General features: G+C 46.9%; 1 protein-coding gene across 2 annotated transcripts in view; it reads right to left on the bottom strand.

Moving 5' to 3' along the window:
• HIPK2 (homeodomain interacting protein kinase 2) overlaps positions 1–19,424 on the bottom strand; it is a 195,432-nt gene that overhangs the window by 24,900 nt on the left and 151,108 nt on the right. The window contains exons 7-11 of one of the 2 annotated variants that reach the window (XM_032781963.2): positions 19,109–19,271; positions 16,741–16,960; positions 15,286–15,407; positions 6,404–6,546; positions 3,882–4,061 (exon numbers count right to left, since the gene is read on the bottom strand). In XM_032781963.2, coding sequence (XP_032637854.1) covers positions 3,882–4,061; positions 6,404–6,546; positions 15,286–15,407; positions 16,741–16,960; positions 19,109–19,271 — 828 coding nt within the window. The remainder of the gene's footprint in view (positions 1–3,881; positions 4,062–6,403; positions 6,547–15,285; positions 15,408–16,740; positions 16,961–19,108; positions 19,272–19,424) is intronic. The other variant, XM_032781964.2, reaches the window with a different exon arrangement.

Raw genomic sequence — 19,424 nt, 5'->3', positions numbered from 1 at the left:
CTGTGTTGTCCATCAAGACTCATACCACTTTGCCCGACAACTGGGGCAGGAAGACTCCGCATGCCAGTTTGACTGCTTGGAGCTCTTTGACGTTATGTGCAACTGCGCCTCCTCCAGAGACCACATCCACTGTGTCTGGAGGTTGCCAAGATGCGCATCCCAGCCAAGGTCTGAGGCATCTGACACGAACTCAACGGAGTGACAGGGGTTGTCAAACGGAACCCCTTCCAGGACTGCTCTGCAGTAGGTCCACCATTGCAGCAAGGTAAGTATCGCCTGGGGAATGGTAATGATCTTTCCCTCTGGCCTGGGAATAGACCACCCCCAGCCATTGTTGCAGGAGCCTCTTCCGATGCCTGGCATGGCGGACCATGTAGGTGAATGCTGCCATGTGACCCAGGAGGTGCAGACAGACCCTGGCTGTAGTCAGAAGGAATGTGGAGACTTCCGCAATGAGATTCATCAACGTGTGGAATCTTTCCAGTGGCAGGAACACTCTGGTGTAGGTCGAGTCAAGGACCGCTCCAATGAACTCTTCCTCTGCGCTAGCACTAACGTCGAGATTTTGTCATTTACCAGTAGGCTCAGAGAGCGGCAAATGGCCTGAAGCACCACGACATCCCATTGGCCTTGAGAGCTGGAGCTGCCCTTGACGAGCCAGTTGTCGAGGTATGGATAGATCTGAATACCCCGGTGCCTGAGGTAAGCCGCTACCACCGACATGCACTTGTTAAACAATCACGGTGCTGTCACCAGGCCAAATGAGAGAACCGCAAACTGGTAGTGGTGGGGTCTCACTGTAAACTGGAGGAAGTGTTTGTGCCCTTGAAAGGGCACTATGTGGAAGTATGCGTCCTGCAAGTTGAGGGCGGCATACTAATCTCCCAGATCCAGAGAGGGGATAATAGAAGCCAGGGAAACCATTTTATAGGATTTCAAAGTTCGCAAGAACAGAGAAGGAATCAATGCTAGCCAAAGCAGCAGACATTCCAGCACCATCACTGGCAGCAAGAAGGAACTGAGGGAGTGGGGAGCTGACAGCACCCCTTAAACCACGCCACGCGGGCACCATTCCAGAGGGCGCCAGAGCTGGTCCCCTACGGATACTGCTGAGGGAAAAACTTCCAGCCCTGGTGCATGTGGCGAGCACACACAGCTAATATGGCACGGACATGAGCAAGCACTCGAAGAAGCAGCGAAGTTCTGGTTCTGGTTCCATTTTACAGGCAAGTTTTGACTGTTTTTGGTTTGGCCCAAAAGCTAACAAAAGGAACAGGTGGCATGTATCAAAGGGAAGAAATTATGGACATATCACACTTCCCTGAGTTACACAGGGTCCTCTGCATAACAAATGACTGCACAGTAGCATTTGCAGTGCCTTTTGAATACCAATGAGAAACATGGAGTTTCCTCTTCTCAAAAGGAGCATATCCCTCATTTGGATACAAAAGCATCACAAATACCGTAAAATAGAGGACTGTGGAAAGCAGCTGCTCTGAAAGTGTCGGACTCTTTCCTGATTCAGACGCCTTGTGCCCTGGTGGCAGATTACTGGGGGCGGGGGAGACACTTTGTATGTCCAGATGTATTGTGATTTATTCCCTGTTTTACTGGCTTGTTGGGTCTTAACTGGCTCTGCTCTGTATTACAAATGGGGTAAGACGGCTGGAATCCTCCCAAAGTAAATGAAACATTACATATTAGAGAGCAGACGAACGGGAAGGATTTCAACACTGGCATCTTAAATACAGTGGAACTGGTTGTGAATTCAGTACAGTTTCTTTGGCCCCAATCTGGTCACCTAAGAGCTGGGAGCTCTGTTTTTCCCCTTCTGTAGGTCCAGCTACCCTGCAGCAGTGAGTCTCAGAGCCCAGATCAACTGACTTGGTTTCACAAGGCTTGTGTTATGGAGCTAAAAATAGCAGTTTAAATGTTCCTGATCGGACTAGAGCCTGGGATCTGAGACCCTCCCCCATCCCAGGGTTTCAGAGCCCAGGGTCCCGCCTGAGCTCGAACGTTTTAACACTGCTATTTTTAGCCAAGTAGCATGAGTCTGAGTCAGTTGACGCGGCCACTGAAACTGGCTGTCACGAGTGTTTTTTTGCTGTGTAGACTTACCCTGTAAGAGTGGGCCATTTCTGAATCTCTCTCTTTCTTGCTCTTTCTTTTCTTAGAAAAATTCAGTGCTCACTAAAGGTGCTGGTTTAACAGCCCTAAAGACCTCAGCTCTCTGTCCACAGCCCAGGTACAGCACAAGCAGCAGCAAAGTATACTTACATACCCACTCTGCCAGTGTGCCCCACCCACAGGGATTACCACAGGAGTGAGAGGGTTATTGCACATGCATTCTTGCATTTTGTTCATGCAACTGCATACTATAGGCCAGAACTTGGCCCCACTCCTGAGGACAAAACATCCATAAAACTGATGGATCCAGCCCCCGAAAATTCCCGTGTAGGAGAATCCTTGGGTGGCACAAAACTCTCGTAGTGTCCTCTATGCGACCTCCCCTCCCAAACCTTGGCACAGGAGATGTCCCTTATGCCCTCATAATTCCCCTGGGGCTACTGTAGATGAGCATAAGCTACGGCAGCCAGAAGATTGCTCTAATGTATGCCAGGGACACATCTAGAACGAGGAAAGAGTACAGGTAGCTTAGGGCTATCTTTGCCCTTCACTTTGTGTTGAGTGCATCGCAGTTGGACCAGTGGATCTATCCCTGCATATATGCAATCACCCATTTGCTCTTGAATGGATATATTCTAGGTGGACGCCTAACATCCATTGTTTCTGAAAATGTGGCCCTTTGCAGGGCCGCCCAGAGGATTCAGGGGGTCTGGGGCAAAGCAGGGGAGCTGCGGCACTTGTACTCACCCGGTGGTGGTCTGGGTCTTCGGCGGCATTGCGGCGACGGGGGGCCCTTCAGTCGCTCCACTTCTTTGGCAGCACTGAAGGGCCCCCCCACCGCCGAAATGCCGCCGAAGGCCCAGACCACAGATGGGCCAGGGCTCGCGGGTCCCCTGTGGGGCCCAGGGCAAATTGCCCCACTTGCTCCCCCCAGCAGCCCTGGCCTTTTGGGGGGATGACAATGTTGAGGAAATGTGGCCACTTTTAGGAGTGTCATTGAGATCAGATAGAGGGAGACAGTCACACCTTTTGTCTGTGGATATGTTGGGATTGGGGCACACTGAATCAGTAGATTTGAATTGCATAAACAGAACACAGATAGTTTTTTGTCGGGGGAGGAAGGGAGGTAATAAGAATTTTGATTGGCGTTAATTTGTGGAGACTTGTACAACTGACTTGTGGCTCTGCCACTCACAGTGTGGTGGTCATCCCAAACACAGGGCATTAAAATTGTATGCCACCTCACTTCATCATGCAGTCTATATTTATACCTACTCTGTTCTATATATATTCACTGAAGTTGAAGCAACAGGGCTTTTAAGTGGTTCAATATCCACTAATTCTGCCAAGACATCAATTTAATGGATTTAAACAGGCACGATTGCATGGGCTTCTGTTTGAGTGACTTCGCCTCTCTCATAGAAAGCTGAGTAAAACCCTACTACAGGAGATAATATATATATATATATATATATATATACACACATACACACACACATAGAATCAGAATACTATGGGCCTGATCCTCCCCTCACTTACAACTAGTTCAAGTCCACCTAGTTCTTCCTGATTTACCCATGGTATACATGAGAGTAGAATCAGGCCATATGTTGGGAAAAAAGGATTTCCTCCCCTCTCTTTATACAGTTTCCACCAAAATTGCCATTAGCCTAAGTGCATGCAGCTCCGTCAACTTCAGCAGTGAATTTGGCCCTCGGAGTCCTTAGGCTACCATTATGCTCCTTGCCACTTACCTCGTAGATGACTGGTGCTGCTTGTTCTTCCTGGAAGAAGTGGTGCTGGTTGGCTGTTGCCTCATGACATGAGCCACGCCCACATTCAAGGGCTGAGCTGCGGGAAGAGTCACGTGACTAGCTAAAAGCGCAGGCTGTTGCATGATGGGATTATAATGGCTGCCATGAGCATGTGTGTTTCTGCAAGAGGAGAGAAATTGGAGATAAATGGATTTTAAATGTGTATCAGTTCTTCAAAAGGATTTCATTAGCCTCAGAAATGCCCCCAGATAAAGGTGACCTTGGGCATGCCAGTCCAGGCATCAAGCTTGGGTTGGTGTTTTTCTCATGAAGGGCTGCTTCCCTTTGTTTTTCAGAGGCCTTTGCTTCATTCTCTCACAGGGGTTGGAGAGGCATGCCCCAGGTTTATATTCAGGTCACATATCCCACTGGAGCCACTCAGGGCCATTGGCTGAGCTGGTAGAAGAGGGCAGCTGAGAGTGATGCATGTTGCCCTTTCCCCTAGTGCTGAACTCACTGCCTCTGCAGTTCTCCTATCTCCCCTCTGCCTGAAGAACAAAGGACTCAGCTCAGTATCAAACCAAGCCATCCATGTGGCAGTATAACCCCTGTCATCAGACTATAACAGTATGCCTGTGGATAAGGCTTAAAAACAACACAGACACACACATTCCTACTTTGACCACTAGGATATCTTTTTCTATATCGCTTGTTGTTCTGCCCACAGTATCCACCTTCATGCTCCAATCCCCCCTCTGTCCTTCAGGAAGACCTCCTCGAGCTCCTTCAGGTGTGACTCACAAAAGCAATTCGCCACAACTCAGATGTCACATCAGGCTATCAGGGAAGCCAGAAGAAGTTTCTGAGTCCCAACGATAACTGACACTCCCTAAGGTCCCAGTAGAACAAGGACTTTGGAGTGAGGTGCCAACTCACAGTGGAGTAGCAATCTCCCACCAGTGCTGTTCTGTGGACTACATGAGTATGGCATATAACCCAGATCATCAGGCCCACTCTTCCAACTAAGGTTCAACATAGAGACGATCTGCACAGCCCCCGGCAAAAGGAGCAGAGACAGCCTGCTGAAACAAAATCTTCCACCCACCAACTGTTCACCAAGAAACCCTCTGGGAAAGAAACTGATGTTTTGACGCAGTAGTAATGTCTTTATTTTCTGGAATAAACCACAGCAATGGAGCAAGTGACAATCTGACCAGGTTCCTTTGGGGATGGACAACGACGCACAGATTTCAAACTCCTTAACTATGCTGTGCTTGTGACTGACTGTCTTGGAGACTACAAGAGCAGATTTAGCACCTCTTTGGTGCCTGTTTTTATAGAGTACAAAGGGTGAAAATGACATGGGGACTTGCCAATCTGACATCTCATATGAATTTGCTTCAGGGGCAAAGGATTTGACCTTACAAGAGCCTCGAGGGACTCCCCATTTACCCACCACTTTAATCCTTTTACTTTCAAGGCCTTGCATTTCTGCTCCCATCCTCACTACTGCTTCCTTTCAGTGCCTACTCGCACTGACCCTTTGAAGAAGTAAGAGCAACTTGATAATGGAAAGACTATCAAAGGCAGACAGTCAAGACAGCATCTTTGGAGACGTGACAGGTAGGGATGTAAATATCGGTTAAAGTCCCACAGGCCCGGCTGTGCCCGGCCGGGGCCCCTTCCCCAGCAGGTGCGGCTGCCTGGGCTGGAGTCCCTCCAGCTAGTAAGGTGCTGCTGGGGTTAACGGTTAAGGGTAAACCTAATGCTTACCAGTTAACCTTTTACATCCCTTGTTCCAGGAGAGATGAAATAAACCACTAATGGAATAATTTTGGGAAGGGTCTACTGTGATAAAAGGGTTCAAAGTAATTGGCCTGAGAAGTGCCTCCCCATCCCTAATCCTTTGACAAGGGTCAGGATTTCACAAACAGCTGCAGCGCAGACAGGACCCCACCAGAATTCCATTCCCATTGCCTGAAAACGCCAAAGACCCACTATCCATGCCTGCACCGAGACAGCAAAGGGCCAAAGCTCTTCGGCATATCTCTCCACAGATGTCGCCCCCCCCTAGAATTATCCCGTCTCTCAGGAAGTTTTCACCAGCGCAAAAAGTGCTGCAAACTGAATCTGGGATACAACACGGCACAAAACAAAAGGGCTATTCAGCTTTTTAAACAAGCCAAGGTGGATGTGAGAGAAGATGCTGGGATCAAGAATGGAACGTGTGTCTTTTTTCTTGTAAGATGTTATCCTGTCACAAGGACAGAGATATATGGAGCAGCTTAAGAGAGACTAGACCTGAATTTGGTTTTACGATGGATGGTTCCCTTCATACTCAAAATATCCGAAAGCCACCTCACAGACCAAGTCAGATGCTGGGAGTCCAATGGGCAAAGACTGCACCCACTGTGCACTCAGCGTTAGCCCAGACATACAGCCTGGAATATTAGAAACTACTCAGACAGACATTCACATATAGTGGGTGTCTCACAGATATACACACAATACTCCAGGTTTACCTCCATTCTGCTAGCGGCTGGGTCCCTGCCATGGTCTCTGGTATGACAGTTGCATGCTGGACTGAGGTGTGGGTGGCTACTCCAGTCAGTTGCTGCCAGGCTGGAGGGAGCAGGATCTGCTGGGTCCCACTAGGCCAGGCCTGCTGTTGAACAGAAGAGAAGCTGGTGATTAAAAACAATCATCATTCATTGCTTTGGTGTCAGCCCATCCTGGCGGGGAGGTTTTAATGGCTTCAGGAAACTACAGTAAAATAGTTTTCAGTACAGAGCACACAAAGGAGCAGAGAAATCCCTGCTAATGTATTCCAAGGCTGCAGCTGGGTGATAGTTAGGGATAGGAAAATTAGAACTGACCCGAATCTCAACCCAAACTTCAACTAGAACCAGAATTTTTTATTTCTGTTTTTCAGATCAGTTTTGCTCAGAGGCCCCATCACACTCCCTCCCTCCCTCTCCCCCTATTGGGATCTCTGCCTTTGTGGAAATGCATCTTGGGGTCTCAGCAGGTCTGGAATATTTTCCTGGGCTGGTTGCTGTCTTCAAATCTCATTAGTTCCAGGGCTTCCTAAGGGTTGGTCAATAAAACCTGGATCATCTCTGAGCTAGGGACACCCTAGGCTACTAAAACTGAAACAAAACTGCTGGCTAAAGGCCAACAGATAGTGTGCCAAATCAGAAATATCTTCTTCCTTGCCACCCCAAACAGAACTGAACGGAATATAGAGATTCAAGAGGATCGGGAAAGGGAAAGGATGGGCTATGAGGATTGGTGGGAGAAGCAAGAGGGATTTAAGGGTCAAAGAGGGAGCTAGGTATTAGGACACTTGCAATAGAGAAGCAGAGAGAAAGAAAAGGGATAGTTGGAGGGAAGGGACTGAGAGAGTCAAGGGAATGGGAGGATGGGATCAAAGAAGAATGAAGGAAGGATCTAGCTGAACTGGAGAGAGAGAATGTGAAGGATGTGATGTGGAACAGGTCAGGAAAAAAATAGATACTTCATGAGATTCAGCTAGGCGTATCCACACAAAATTTACTTCACTAGTTCCAGTTAGTTCACATGGAAAAATGTGAGATTTAAAAACTAAATTCAAACATATATTACCAGAGGCAAAAAGAGTCAGTTCCCTATCCCTAATCCTAACACATTTATGATGACTAAGGGCCAGATTGTGCTCCCTTTACTGACATGGGTAATACTTTATTCTCCAAACTGTCTCATTGACATCAGTTGGATTTTCCACAGAGGAAAGTGCTATTCAGCCCGAGTAAAAGTATCAAAATCTGACCCTGAATTCACTTCAGCTAAAGGAACTTTAGTATGTGCAAGTCACTCAGGTGTAAAGCAGCTGGTTCCTTTACACAAATAACAATTTTTGGTGCATGAAAGGTGTGAGTATCATGTTTTCACACTGATTGCAAAACAGTGGATTCTAAGCACTAATGCCCATTTTCACTGACTTGCTCAGACAGTAAAGGAGAGTTGAGGGATTTGGGAATGAGAAATGTGCTAGGACCCTGTCTGTGCTGGAATACAAAGCACGAGAGTCGCCACCTTGCTGGAAAATTGTTTGGAAGCACAGTTCTGCCAGCCAGAAGGGTTTGGTGCTCCAATCTGGACAGATAGTGTCAGCCTGGAGCAGGGGTGGGGGGCAATTTCCAGTTCAAGCAGACATACCCATGCTAGCTCTAAACAAGTTAGTGCACTAGAACTAGAAAGGCAGCCGTGGTGGCCTGGGTACTGGGACAGGCTAGCTGCTCCAAGTATGATCACATCTGGAAGCCTAGGCACATAATCTGGGTGGCCAGCCCCTCTTGCTAGCTCGATTAGAGCTAGTGCATGTTTGTCTGCTTGAGCTGGAAATTACAGCTCCAGCGTGGATACACCTAGGTTATTTCTTTCTGAGAAAAGTGCTAGCCAGAAGTGTGCATAAATTACGCCCACTAGCACAGTTCAGGCAAGTTTCTTTAAAGTGGTTGGACTAGGCTTTGTAATTGTGTTGAGTTACAAAACACACACAAACATGTTGCAACTATAATTCTGTTTAAAAATGGCTTCAAAACATAGTTACAAGCTCTAGAGTTGACAGGGCCAAATAGTTTATCTTTGGCAAAAGACCATTTCACATCAGCTCTTGATTAATCCATGAAAAGGGATAACAGGAAGAGATATTGTTAGTAATAGCAACTTACATTGATGTGGCACCTTTCAAACAATACACAAAGAATAGCTCATTCACCAGTGGGGTGAAACACAGAAGCAGTTTAACAGCACACAGCAACATTTCCCAACAATTCAGGATAGGAAGCGAAGGAGAATACTGTATCCACGTGAAACTGCAAAGAGAATCCGAGGGAGTCGAAATGCAAGTTGCTCAGGGGAGTATTCTGCCATCCCTATTCCTGCATATTTGTATTTTACTCCACAAGCAGTTCCACTGAAACCAGTGGGAATATTTGTGGGGTAAAGTATTATTCAGTGCGAGTCACTAAGTTAATATTTGCCAGAGCAAATGCATTAACAAATCTTTTCTTTAAAAAGTCCTCGAAAACCTTTAAGGCCTGGAAGTGGTCAAGATCTTGGTTTTAATTCATCTGAAAGGTGACACCTGCAGAATCAGTGTCCCTCCAACCCTGGTTCAACAGTAACTCAGAGGGAAAAATACCATCTAAGAGATCACCAACATCAATTTTCTTCAGCACCTGGGACTCCCATCCACACTATGTCTATACTGGAATTAAACACTGCAGCTGGCCTGTGTCAGCTGACTTGGGCTCACGGGGCTCAGGCTGTGGGGCTGTAAAATTGCAGTGTAGACATTCAGGCTCATGCTGGAGTCTGGGCCCCTCCCTCCTCGTGGACTTCTGGAGCTTGGGGTGGAGCCTGAGCCCAAATATCTACACAGCAATTTTACAGTCCCATGAGCCCAAGTTATCTGACACAGAGCAGCTGCAGTGTTTAACTGCAGTCAGGGCCGGTGCAAGGATGTTTCACGCCCTAGGCGAAACTTCCACCTTGTGCCCTCGTGCCCCTGTCCTGAGGTGCCCCTGCCCGCCCCGCCCCCCACGGCAGCTCCTTCCCTCCACCTTGAGGCCTCCCCCCTGCAGCAGCTCCCCATCCCCCAATCAGATTAGGTGCCACAAGCCTGGGAGGTGGGAGAAGTGAAACAGCAATGGTGTGCTTGGGGAGGAGGCGAGGCAGGGGTGAGCTGGGGCGGGGAGTTCCCCTGCACGCCGCCCCCCCCTTTACTTGCTGCAGGCGGCCCTCCCCGCGATCCCCTGCCCCAGCTCCCTCCGCTTAAATGCTGGCGGCGATTAGGGTGGCTGAAGTTCGAGCCGCCGCAGTCGCTGCCGAAGAAAATGGCACCCCCCAAATCCCAGCACCCTAGGTGACCGCCTAGGTCACCTAAATGGTTGCACCGGCCCTGACTGCAGTGTAGATGTATCCACAGTGGCCCAGTCCAACCCTGCTTAGTTTGTGAGATCTCAGTGAGATTACAGCACACAATAGCTTCTTTGTGTAATTGTCTTCCTGTTCCAAATTTATTTCTAATTTCAATTTTTATTGATAATCACGGAATTCCTATGGCTGATGAACAGAGGTGACAGTGGTAGCTGCTTGGTATTCATGAAGGGCTGCTTTCTATAAGCAGAGGAAATTGGCCATTATCACTAGTGCTAGTCATTAACATACAAAAGTGGATTTATAGCGCATAAAAGGAATATCATTTATTTGTAAAACCTAATAGTTTCTGCCTGTGCCTCCTTTAATGTTCATCCTTCCTTCTTAAAGCTGCACACGAGTCACAAGCACTTTTACGGAGAACAGCCTTACCCAGTGGTGCACAGTATACCAGAGCCTTGGAGCCCTATCAGTCTTATTCTTTAATCACCTATCCCTACATGAATGGGGCTTTTCAGTCCATTATGAGCCTGCCCTGTCCGAACAACCCTATATTTTCAAATCAAGACCTACTGGGCACCAAGTGAGAACAAATGGCAGATGAAGTGATAGGGGCAAGGGTTTGCAAACAGACAAAATCACTTCTTACCTCCTGGAATAACCTTTACAAAATATCAAGTGAATTTAGTTTTGGACTGACCTCCCTGGGGAGCAAACTCCTCTGGTTAGCCACACAACAGGTACTGTGTAGCACAGGCAGTGCCACTACAAGCTTCCCCCACCCTGACCCTCCAGCGTTCCCTCCAGCCGGACCTGGAGCCATCACCCCAAGGGATGTCTTTGAAACCTTCCTTCCTCAACTTCTTTGTTGAGGCCTCTAAAGGCTGGCAGCTGATGTCTATTGGGATGATGGTTTCTGCGACATGAATATTTGACTGCTGGGAACTGGACTGAGACCGTTATCCCATTTCACATAGATCATTTAACAGCTCCCAGCAGGAACAAACTTTCAGAGATTACTTACTTGGGCTGAATTCAAGACAGGAACAGGGATAAAAATGTTCCTCTGCCCATTACCAAATAGCTAAGCCATCCAGTACCCAAGGAGACAAGTTCCATAGCGGGAGGCTGGAGGTCTTCCATGTGGGGCACTTACTGGGCAGCTGATTGTGCTGTTTTCTTCTTCCGTGCTGCCTCCTTCTATCTCGATTTCTGATCAGCACTTCAGAGGAGAATCTAAAGGTGAGCTGCAAGTGAACCAATCCCTGCCATTTTTCCTACCTCAGACTCCTCCTCTTAATCAGCCATTTTTTTACTGGGATTTTTAAAGGAGCCTTAGGGGAATTAGATGCCCAAATCCCACAGAAATTCCCTTCCATTCTATACTATTAGACTATCCTATTCTAATTCTCTGTTGGGCTCCTTTGAAAATCCAGCCTTAGTGTCCAAAGCTGTATTTAAAGCATAATGGGTTAGATTCTGCCCTCAAATATATACGCAGATCTCCCACCAATTTCAATGTGGGAGTTGCACGGATGTGTCTGAAGGCAGAATCAGGTCAAGTGGCTTGTGGGCTTGCCCCTAGCACAGGGGTCGGCAACCTTTCAGAAGTGATGTGCCGAGTCTTCATTTACTCACTCGAATTTAAGATTTCGCATTCCAGTAATACATTTTAATGTTTTTAGAGGATCTCTTTCTATAAGTCTATAATATAACTAAACTATTGTTGTATATAAAGTAAATAAGGTTTTTAAAACGTTTAAGAAGCTTCATTTAAAATTAAATTAAAATGCAGAGCCCCCCAGACCAGTGGCCAGGACCTGGGCAGTGTGAGTGCCACTGAAAATCAGCTTCCGTTTCAACTTCAGCACATGTGGACTAGCACTTGCATACCCATGCCCTAGCCACTGCCCGGCACAGTGTCCCACGTCACTGCTTTGGGAATGGCTGCAGCATGACAGACACTGCTTAACACCAAAATCCACTCCATCTGAACAGAAGATAGGAGTATTTCAGTCTAGCAAACAAGTCTGTGAATTACATTTGTCCTCTCTGTACCCTCCCTGGTATTTTCTAAACTGGTACCCTTTAGTGCCAGAGCTAGACTCTCTCCCCTGCAAGCTCAACAATCACATCCCTGCAATATGAATCAGTCCAGGCACACTATTACAGATATTTCCCAGGGTCATCTTGCTCTGATGACTCAATTTAGGAATTATATAATCTTTTACAACCTGGTCATATTCAGATGCCACCAACGTGAGAGCAGGGCAGCTTAATCTCTCGAGTGCTGGCCTATAGAGCGTGCGTGCTCAGAAACTGAGCCATGAAATTCAAGGGCATCAGCAACATGCCTCTCTAGGGTCATATCGGTGCCACTGTGCTGGGTCCACATTGTATGGCTACACAGCACTGAGGGGGCTACCCTATAAATAGAGTCTCTGCTAGAAGGTATTTCACCCTGATCCTTCCTAAGCCAGATTCAGAGATTGATTAATACAAAAATCCTAAACATCTCTCCACCCACACCAAAACCACACCAAAAACACGCTTTTCAGCCCAGCTCCAAATGTTGATTGTCTTAGAATTCTCTGCCTTGCTGAGTCAGATGAAAGGGCTGCTATGGTGGGCTGCAGAACCAGGGCTGGAAAGGGTACCCAGTCACAGGGCCCTGAAGAGCTGTTCACAACACTCTGCTATGACAAAGGACTAGCACTGGCAGGCAGGTGGATGAGGGGGTGGGGACATTTTTGTTTTTACAGCTTTGGTTTAAAAAAGGTAACTAAACTGTTGCTGCTCCCCTGCCAGAGATTACCGGAGTTTACATGCTAAAGCCACTTCCTCCCTGCTTGGGGAGATAGCCTGGATTTGTTCAGATCTCTGCCTCTTTTAGTGCATGAATCTAGATTCAGTGTCAGGGCCTAGGCACAAACTCTCTATGTATCAGGTAAGGACCACAGAATCATTTCCTCAGCAGGAAAAGATTGCTTGGGCTGGTCCATTGGGACAGTGCTGCCATGTCCACTGCTTCGAGTAAGACTGCCCGGGTGTAACAGAGCATACTTTGGCCCCTGATGTCTCGATCCTAGGGCCAGATGAGGAAAGTGGAAGTGAGCCCTTTCAGCTGCATCAGAGCGTAGCACGAATGGAGGTGGCCTATTTACTTGGAAGGGGCTGGTGGCAGTCGAGTAGGGTTTCCCGCCTAGGAGTGCTGTTGAGAAGGAGTGAAAGTGAGAAAATGCAGGGATGCAGAACACTCCTGAGGGAGAAGGGAAGGAAGGGACAAGCACTGGATCAGGCTTTTCATTCAGTGTGTGACAACATCAGTCTCAGGCTGGACAAAGACACCCTTGAAATACATGGTGCCCTGCCCCTTTAAAATGTGAAGCTGTCAAACTGTTAAAGACTGGAATTAAAGCATCCTTTCACCTGTCTCCCCGCTGCAAGCAGGTATACTTGCTCATGTGGGTGAAAATGGACCTGGTAAGGTAGGGTGTAAGGGTTATTTTCACCACCCACTTTGCAGATTGTAGTCAGTGGTTTAGTCTAACTTTTTATTTCTGCAAGAACCAGCTTACAGAGACAATATACAAAATACACCCCTATCCATCACCAGACGTGATGGCAGAGCTTATCCAAGGGCCTCAGGGTGAGGGACTTGCAGTCATTTGCAGGGCCCTGTTTCCTGGATTTGAAAGTATATAGAGAATAAGTGGTGAAGGGTCCAATTTTGGCTCTCAGCCACTACCAGTGCTGGGGTATATTGAAAGAGGGGATGAGCACCAATGGCTGCTCCCAGATGTATGCATTGTCCACACTCACAGCAGCATGTAGAATACAGGCAGTACATGTGTAGCTACATGCTGCAGTGAAAGCAGGCTGCATTCACACTTGTCACAGCAGTGTGTAGCTCTCTGCAGCTGTGAATGGCTTCTGGCAGTGGAGAGGCAGCAAGAAAAGGATCTAGCAGTTCCCCACTACCATGAAAGGTTCTGGCAGGGGGAGGCATTTGTGCAACCACAATTGCATGTGCTACATGCTGCAGTGAAGGCAGGCTGTGTTCACACTTGTCACTATGGTGCGTAGCTCCCTGCAGCTATGAAAGGCTCTAGCAGGTGGGAGGCAGTGGGGAAAGGGCCTGGCAGTTCCCCACTGCTGGAGACTGTCACTGCGTCAAGGAAAGGTTCTTGCGGGGGCAGGCATTTGTGCAAATGCAATTGCATGCACCTAATTTCAGTTTGCACATCTTCCTGCTCCTAACTTTGAAAATCTGTCCTTTTCGTTTCCACTGCTCTGCTTCTCAGATACCTGCTTTGTACTGAATGGGATACAAGGCCTGGCCTTGCCATGCTGAAGGTTATGACAGTCATCAGCAAAGATGGATTCCATTTTGCGGCAGACTTAGCCAAGAGGCAGCTCTGTAACAAAGACTCTTTTATTGGCAATGGGCGGGGCACATAGCTAGTGAAAAACACACAGGCTTTAGGTTGTGTTTAGTTCTGTCTTCACCAGATAAGCTCAGTTGGCAGCTGGCAAAGGAAAGTAATCACAACAACACTTGATGGCACATGTAACCCAGGGAATCCAATGCTCGGGCATGATTTTAAAGTCTGTTGAGATCTGAATGCAAATGAACATTCTGGCATGAATGAGTACACAATAGGCATGTACTTTACCTCTGGACCACCTTTTCCAGGAGGTATTGTGATGCTCTATGTGCCTTACGTTAAGTATATTTGTTCTCCATCAAAGACATTCCTCATACCAACGGAACAAATAAGTCTCAGACCATTTAAAAAAGCAAAAGTTGGCCAGATTCACTGAAGCTGGCACAAGGAGGTATAAGTTGCATCTCCCACTAGGGTCCCCTCAAGAACTGTGCCAATAGAGGCTGCTTCAGAGATTCACTGACTCAGCTGCCCTGGCCCTCCCTTCTGCCTATTCACCCTTTCCCACTACTCAAGAACAAAGCAACATTCAATAAAACTGAAAGGAAACAAATTTAAAACTAAAATAAGCAAAATATTTTTACCAGTGGAACTCGTTGCCACAAGATGCCATAGGGCCAAGAGCTTAGAAGGATTCAGAAAAGTATTAATGATTAATTCTCACCATCGGCCTGACAACTCCCATTGCCATCTCCCATTGATTTCAATTGGAGTTGCATCAGGCCTTGTGAAGAGGAGGATTGAGAAAGAGAATGAAGCTGGTAACTGTTATATTGTTAGAGTCTTTCAGAAATTAAAATTGGCCTGCGAGATGAAAGGGAAATTGAGGAAAGACAGATGCTCCATGGAAAGTTGGAGATGCTCACTTGGGTGTCCCACTCTAAAACTGAGGCACAGAGGGACTGGGAAAAAAAACCTTCATCCTTTCTCCCACTCCACGTAGTTAAAATAAACGAAAAAGACTTGCTCTACATAAGACTATTCAAGTGTCACCTGTACTTGCTCAGTCCATTTACCCAGACTAAGGAAATTACCTGTGCGAGGAGACCTGGCTGGATCTGAAGAGGCTGGGCCCCAGGAGCCTGAGTGACAATGGGAACAGCATTCTCCATCCGTACAGAATACCCAGCATGCTTTGAAGGGGAGGCTTGTAACCCTGTTCCATGAAAAGAGAGGGACAAAGTTAATCATCATCAGCACCGCCCAGAAGAGGGGCCTGATTTTCAAAGGTTGTTCTACTGCCACGACTCTAACTGAAGTCAATGGGAACTGCAGGTGCTCAGCACCTCCGAAAAATCAGGCCCTCAATTCCCACTTATTACATCCAGCCAAATTTATTACACCCCAGCCCAAGGAGATCTATCAGCTTTTGGCAGACATGACACACACGAGGCTGAAGACAAGACATTTCCAAGGACACCAGGAGATTACCCCTCTTTAAACCTTGTGGATGCTTTTAGAATGTCTTAAACTTAACAGAGACATCATAACATAACCTACATCTGAAGGCAATTCTACAAGAAGGCAGAAGTTAATGGTTTGTTTTCGAATTAAGCCTGTTATTCTCCAATCTGGCTAGAGACAACCACCATAGATGGCTAGGAAAATACACTCCAGGGTGAGAGTGCTGCCTGCTGACGAAAGTGGAAGATTGGGAATCAAGAATACAGGGTTCTACACTCCACTCTGCAGCGACTCACTTTGTAACTCTAGACTTGACTAGGATTTAAAGGCATATCATCAGAACACATTAGTCAACACATTCCAAAGCAATGGTGTCAGTAATGCCCTGTCTACTTTGGGGCACTCTAGGCTTCAACTGGTGTGAAAGTTACAGTGCAAGATCCTGGTATAAAAGGGGTTAGAGTATTGCCAAGGATTATTGTTGATAGATCCTGACCTACCAGGACCAAATCTCAGGTTTTGTCTAGCCTGGGGATTTGCCTCTGATATAGCTATTGGTGTAACTATGCAGGAGCAGCCCCTATCATAGACAGGGAAAGCTGCTATGTGCCCCAGTGCAGCTTACCCTGGTTTCAAGCAGGAGTATTGTCCACTGGGGCAAACACCAGCTATGCCTGTCTATACTAGTTGCAGTGATGCAGTTGTACTGATGACTGGCCACTGGGGCAAATTTCCAGGCTGGACATCTTATTCTCCAGCTCATTAACCTGCTGAGTCACTCTGTGGAAGCTGGATCACTGAACAACCTCGGGATTGGTCAGTAAAATATTCCACTCTTGTCATGTTTGCCAAAACTAGGTGGAGGTTCTTCAAAATACTCTGATCAGAGCAATCAACAACGAGCATCACAATCACACCTCCCTCCCTCCACCCCCAGAGTCATCAGCTGCAACCCAACTGCTCCAGAGGTTCTCCTCACTTCCCGATTTTCTTCCTTCAGAAAGATTTACTGGAGAGAGTTTTCAAATGAGAACCCAATCAAACAGCAGAAGGGCTGGTTGCAAGGGGGAAGGCCTGTTTCTTACCTTGGAAACCTGGAGGGCATACAATGAGGGCTTGCTGGAAGGGGTCAGGCCGGGCACAGATCTGCGCCGTTCCTGTCTGCAGGGGCATGCTCCGCTGGGCCATTGCGGCCATGGATGCTGCTGAAGGCTGGTAGAGTGCAGATTGGTAGTTTAGTATGGAGACTTCAGGGTTGGCTAAGGAAATAGTGGCACTGGTGGAGGTGGGAGCCAGGTTGGTGGCCTAAAGGAATGATGGGAATTAAACAAAAAACAAAACAAAACAAAAAAAAAATGAGGGAGATGGTATGTTGGAAGAAGCAAATCTAAAAATAAATGAATCTAAATAAAACAGCAAACAAAAAATAAAGGAGGAGCAAAACAGGAAACTGAGGAGCACAGAGGTAAGGGTGGGTGACATGGGCAAAAGGCGCACACTGAGCATGATCAGTGAGGCCTTCTATCAACTGGAGCTGCTTCCAACCACCCCACATCCCAGTTTGTTGTCCAAGGAGTCTCCAGAATGGAGCACGTCTCCTGAGGATGGGTTTGATTTGGGAGAATAGGGAGGAGACAGGAAGAGAAACGGGCTCAAAAGGAATTGGTCACACAAAGTCAAGCTGCTCTGTAAATGCTTCTGGCACTTCCTGTGGGAAACCTGGCAAGATCAGTTCTGCCCCCAACACAAACCCTTTAGGAGAATTTGGAAATTCCCACACAATATTTCCTCCCATCACAAGTACACATTTCTTTAGCTAAGAGAACCCAAGGCAGCTCTTCTCTCTCCCCACTTCAAAAAACAACAACAACAAAAAAAAACCCCAACAGGTGTTAGATGATTGGAAACCTAACCTAGGGATGGGAGATGAAATAGGAGAAATGGCTCATAGGTTTGGCTTTTGACTTACAGTAAGAATCTTGGAACTTCCTGATACTGGCAGAGCCTCACCCAAATCTATGCTACTGTCTGACACACAGAGACAGATTCTTCCACCCATATTCAAGCTAAGCAGTGCTAACAGTCTCATTGGAAGGAACTTTTGGTGGAGTAAGGAACTACTCAGTGTGAGTAAAGGTGACAGAGTCTGGCCCTTCCAGTAGTGATGATGGTGTCTGGTTATAGTAAATGGTGCCAATTAGTGCTTGGGAGAGGTTAAGCAGCAGGAATTTGGGGAGTTTGTAAGCAGTTTTACTCTCCAGTCTGGCTTCCAAAGCAAGCAAGGATATCTGTATTTTTAAACTGACAACCCACCACATTTAACCATGACACACTAATGACCCATCATTGTGTACAATTGTGGTGCCCACTGCTTTATGAATAATGTAAAGAGGCCTTTTCTCACATAAGTGACAAAAAACTGAGCCAGCATGAAATCTAGATTTCTAAGATACATGGGATCACTTTGCAAACCTGGATAGATTCTTTTGGAGCTTCTGTTCCTGTGGCACCAGTCCCTCATGCTACAGTTATATTCATCACTCTTAAATCTTCTTGTTATAACATCAAAACAAGGTGGCTCCCACACCAAAGAGCTCTACAAAACCCTAATGATGACAGCCTCACCACGCTTCAGTCTTTTACTGTCCTATCCATGAATACCTCCCCCTTCCCTTTAGTTACTATAACACAATTCCAAGGGAAACAATTTAAGCTACTGTTTGTTTAAAATACACCAACACTGTACATATCAAGATCATATGATGGCCCCACTCTCGTGCACATGCACCCTCTTTTAAAATCTTTAAAAACTCTCCTATGATGATACAGGAGATCAAAGTGTAGACAGTAAACCTGAATCTATTAACTTCGACTGCAAGCCCTTCGGGGTCGGGACTGTATCTCATTGTGTGTACATACAGTGCCTAGCACAACGGGGTCCCCATCACAATGAGGGCCTGCAGGCACTACTGTAAAGACAAATAATACACAAGGAGAAATACCACCACCAAATGATAAGACAAGAAGTGAGAGCACTTCATTTTGCTGATGCTGCAGAGTATTGTGTCTGTGATACGAGGATTTAGTTTTACTTCAGCAGTAATATGAATAAATCACCGTGTCTGCCTGATTATCACTGAGCGCAATCCTACTTGTTGCATAAAGGGATATCACCAGATTTTTTTTTTCATACCAACTTTCCAGGGAGGCAGGGTGAATCATCTTCCAACAGGATAGACTAAGAATATTTCACAGTCCACAAGTGCCATGGAATTAGTTCTCCTGTATCAAATACCATGCTACTAGAAAGGACTCAAGGAGGAAGGTGGCATGTTCTAGTCACAAGGTAGAAAGTAACCATTTTATCGGGTGTGTGCTGAGAGGAGCACTAGGTCTGCTCTCGTTTCTAGGGCTCTCTAGCTTTCGGGCCCCAGCTGCTGCCAATTCGCATACCTGGTTGTGGACACTGTTCAGCTGGTTGTTAAAGGTCATGGTCAGGTTGGTTGATGTGCTCGGGGCCACATGGGTGATGAATGGTGTCTTGCTCTGGTTTACTGTGTCATACATATTCACCCGCCGCTTGCAAATCTCCATGTTCTGGAAACAGGACTTGACACTGTTTAGAAAAAGGGATGAGAGGGTGAGAAAGAGAGGGGAAAAAACCCCAGTGAGCATAGTTAACAGTCAGCTATAGAAGCCTAGCTTCAGGTCAGCATTTCTTTGATGGCCGAGACAAGTGATCAGGCCGTGCTTGGCACTTGCTAGATTA

Source organism: Chelonoidis abingdonii, chromosome 1, assembly GCF_003597395.2.
Source record: "Chelonoidis abingdonii isolate Lonesome George chromosome 1, CheloAbing_2.0, whole genome shotgun sequence".
NCBI lineage: Eukaryota > Metazoa > Chordata > Testudines > Testudinidae > Chelonoidis > Chelonoidis abingdonii.
Note: the sequence above shows the minus strand (reverse complement) of the source record. Positions and strands in the feature narration are given on the sequence as shown.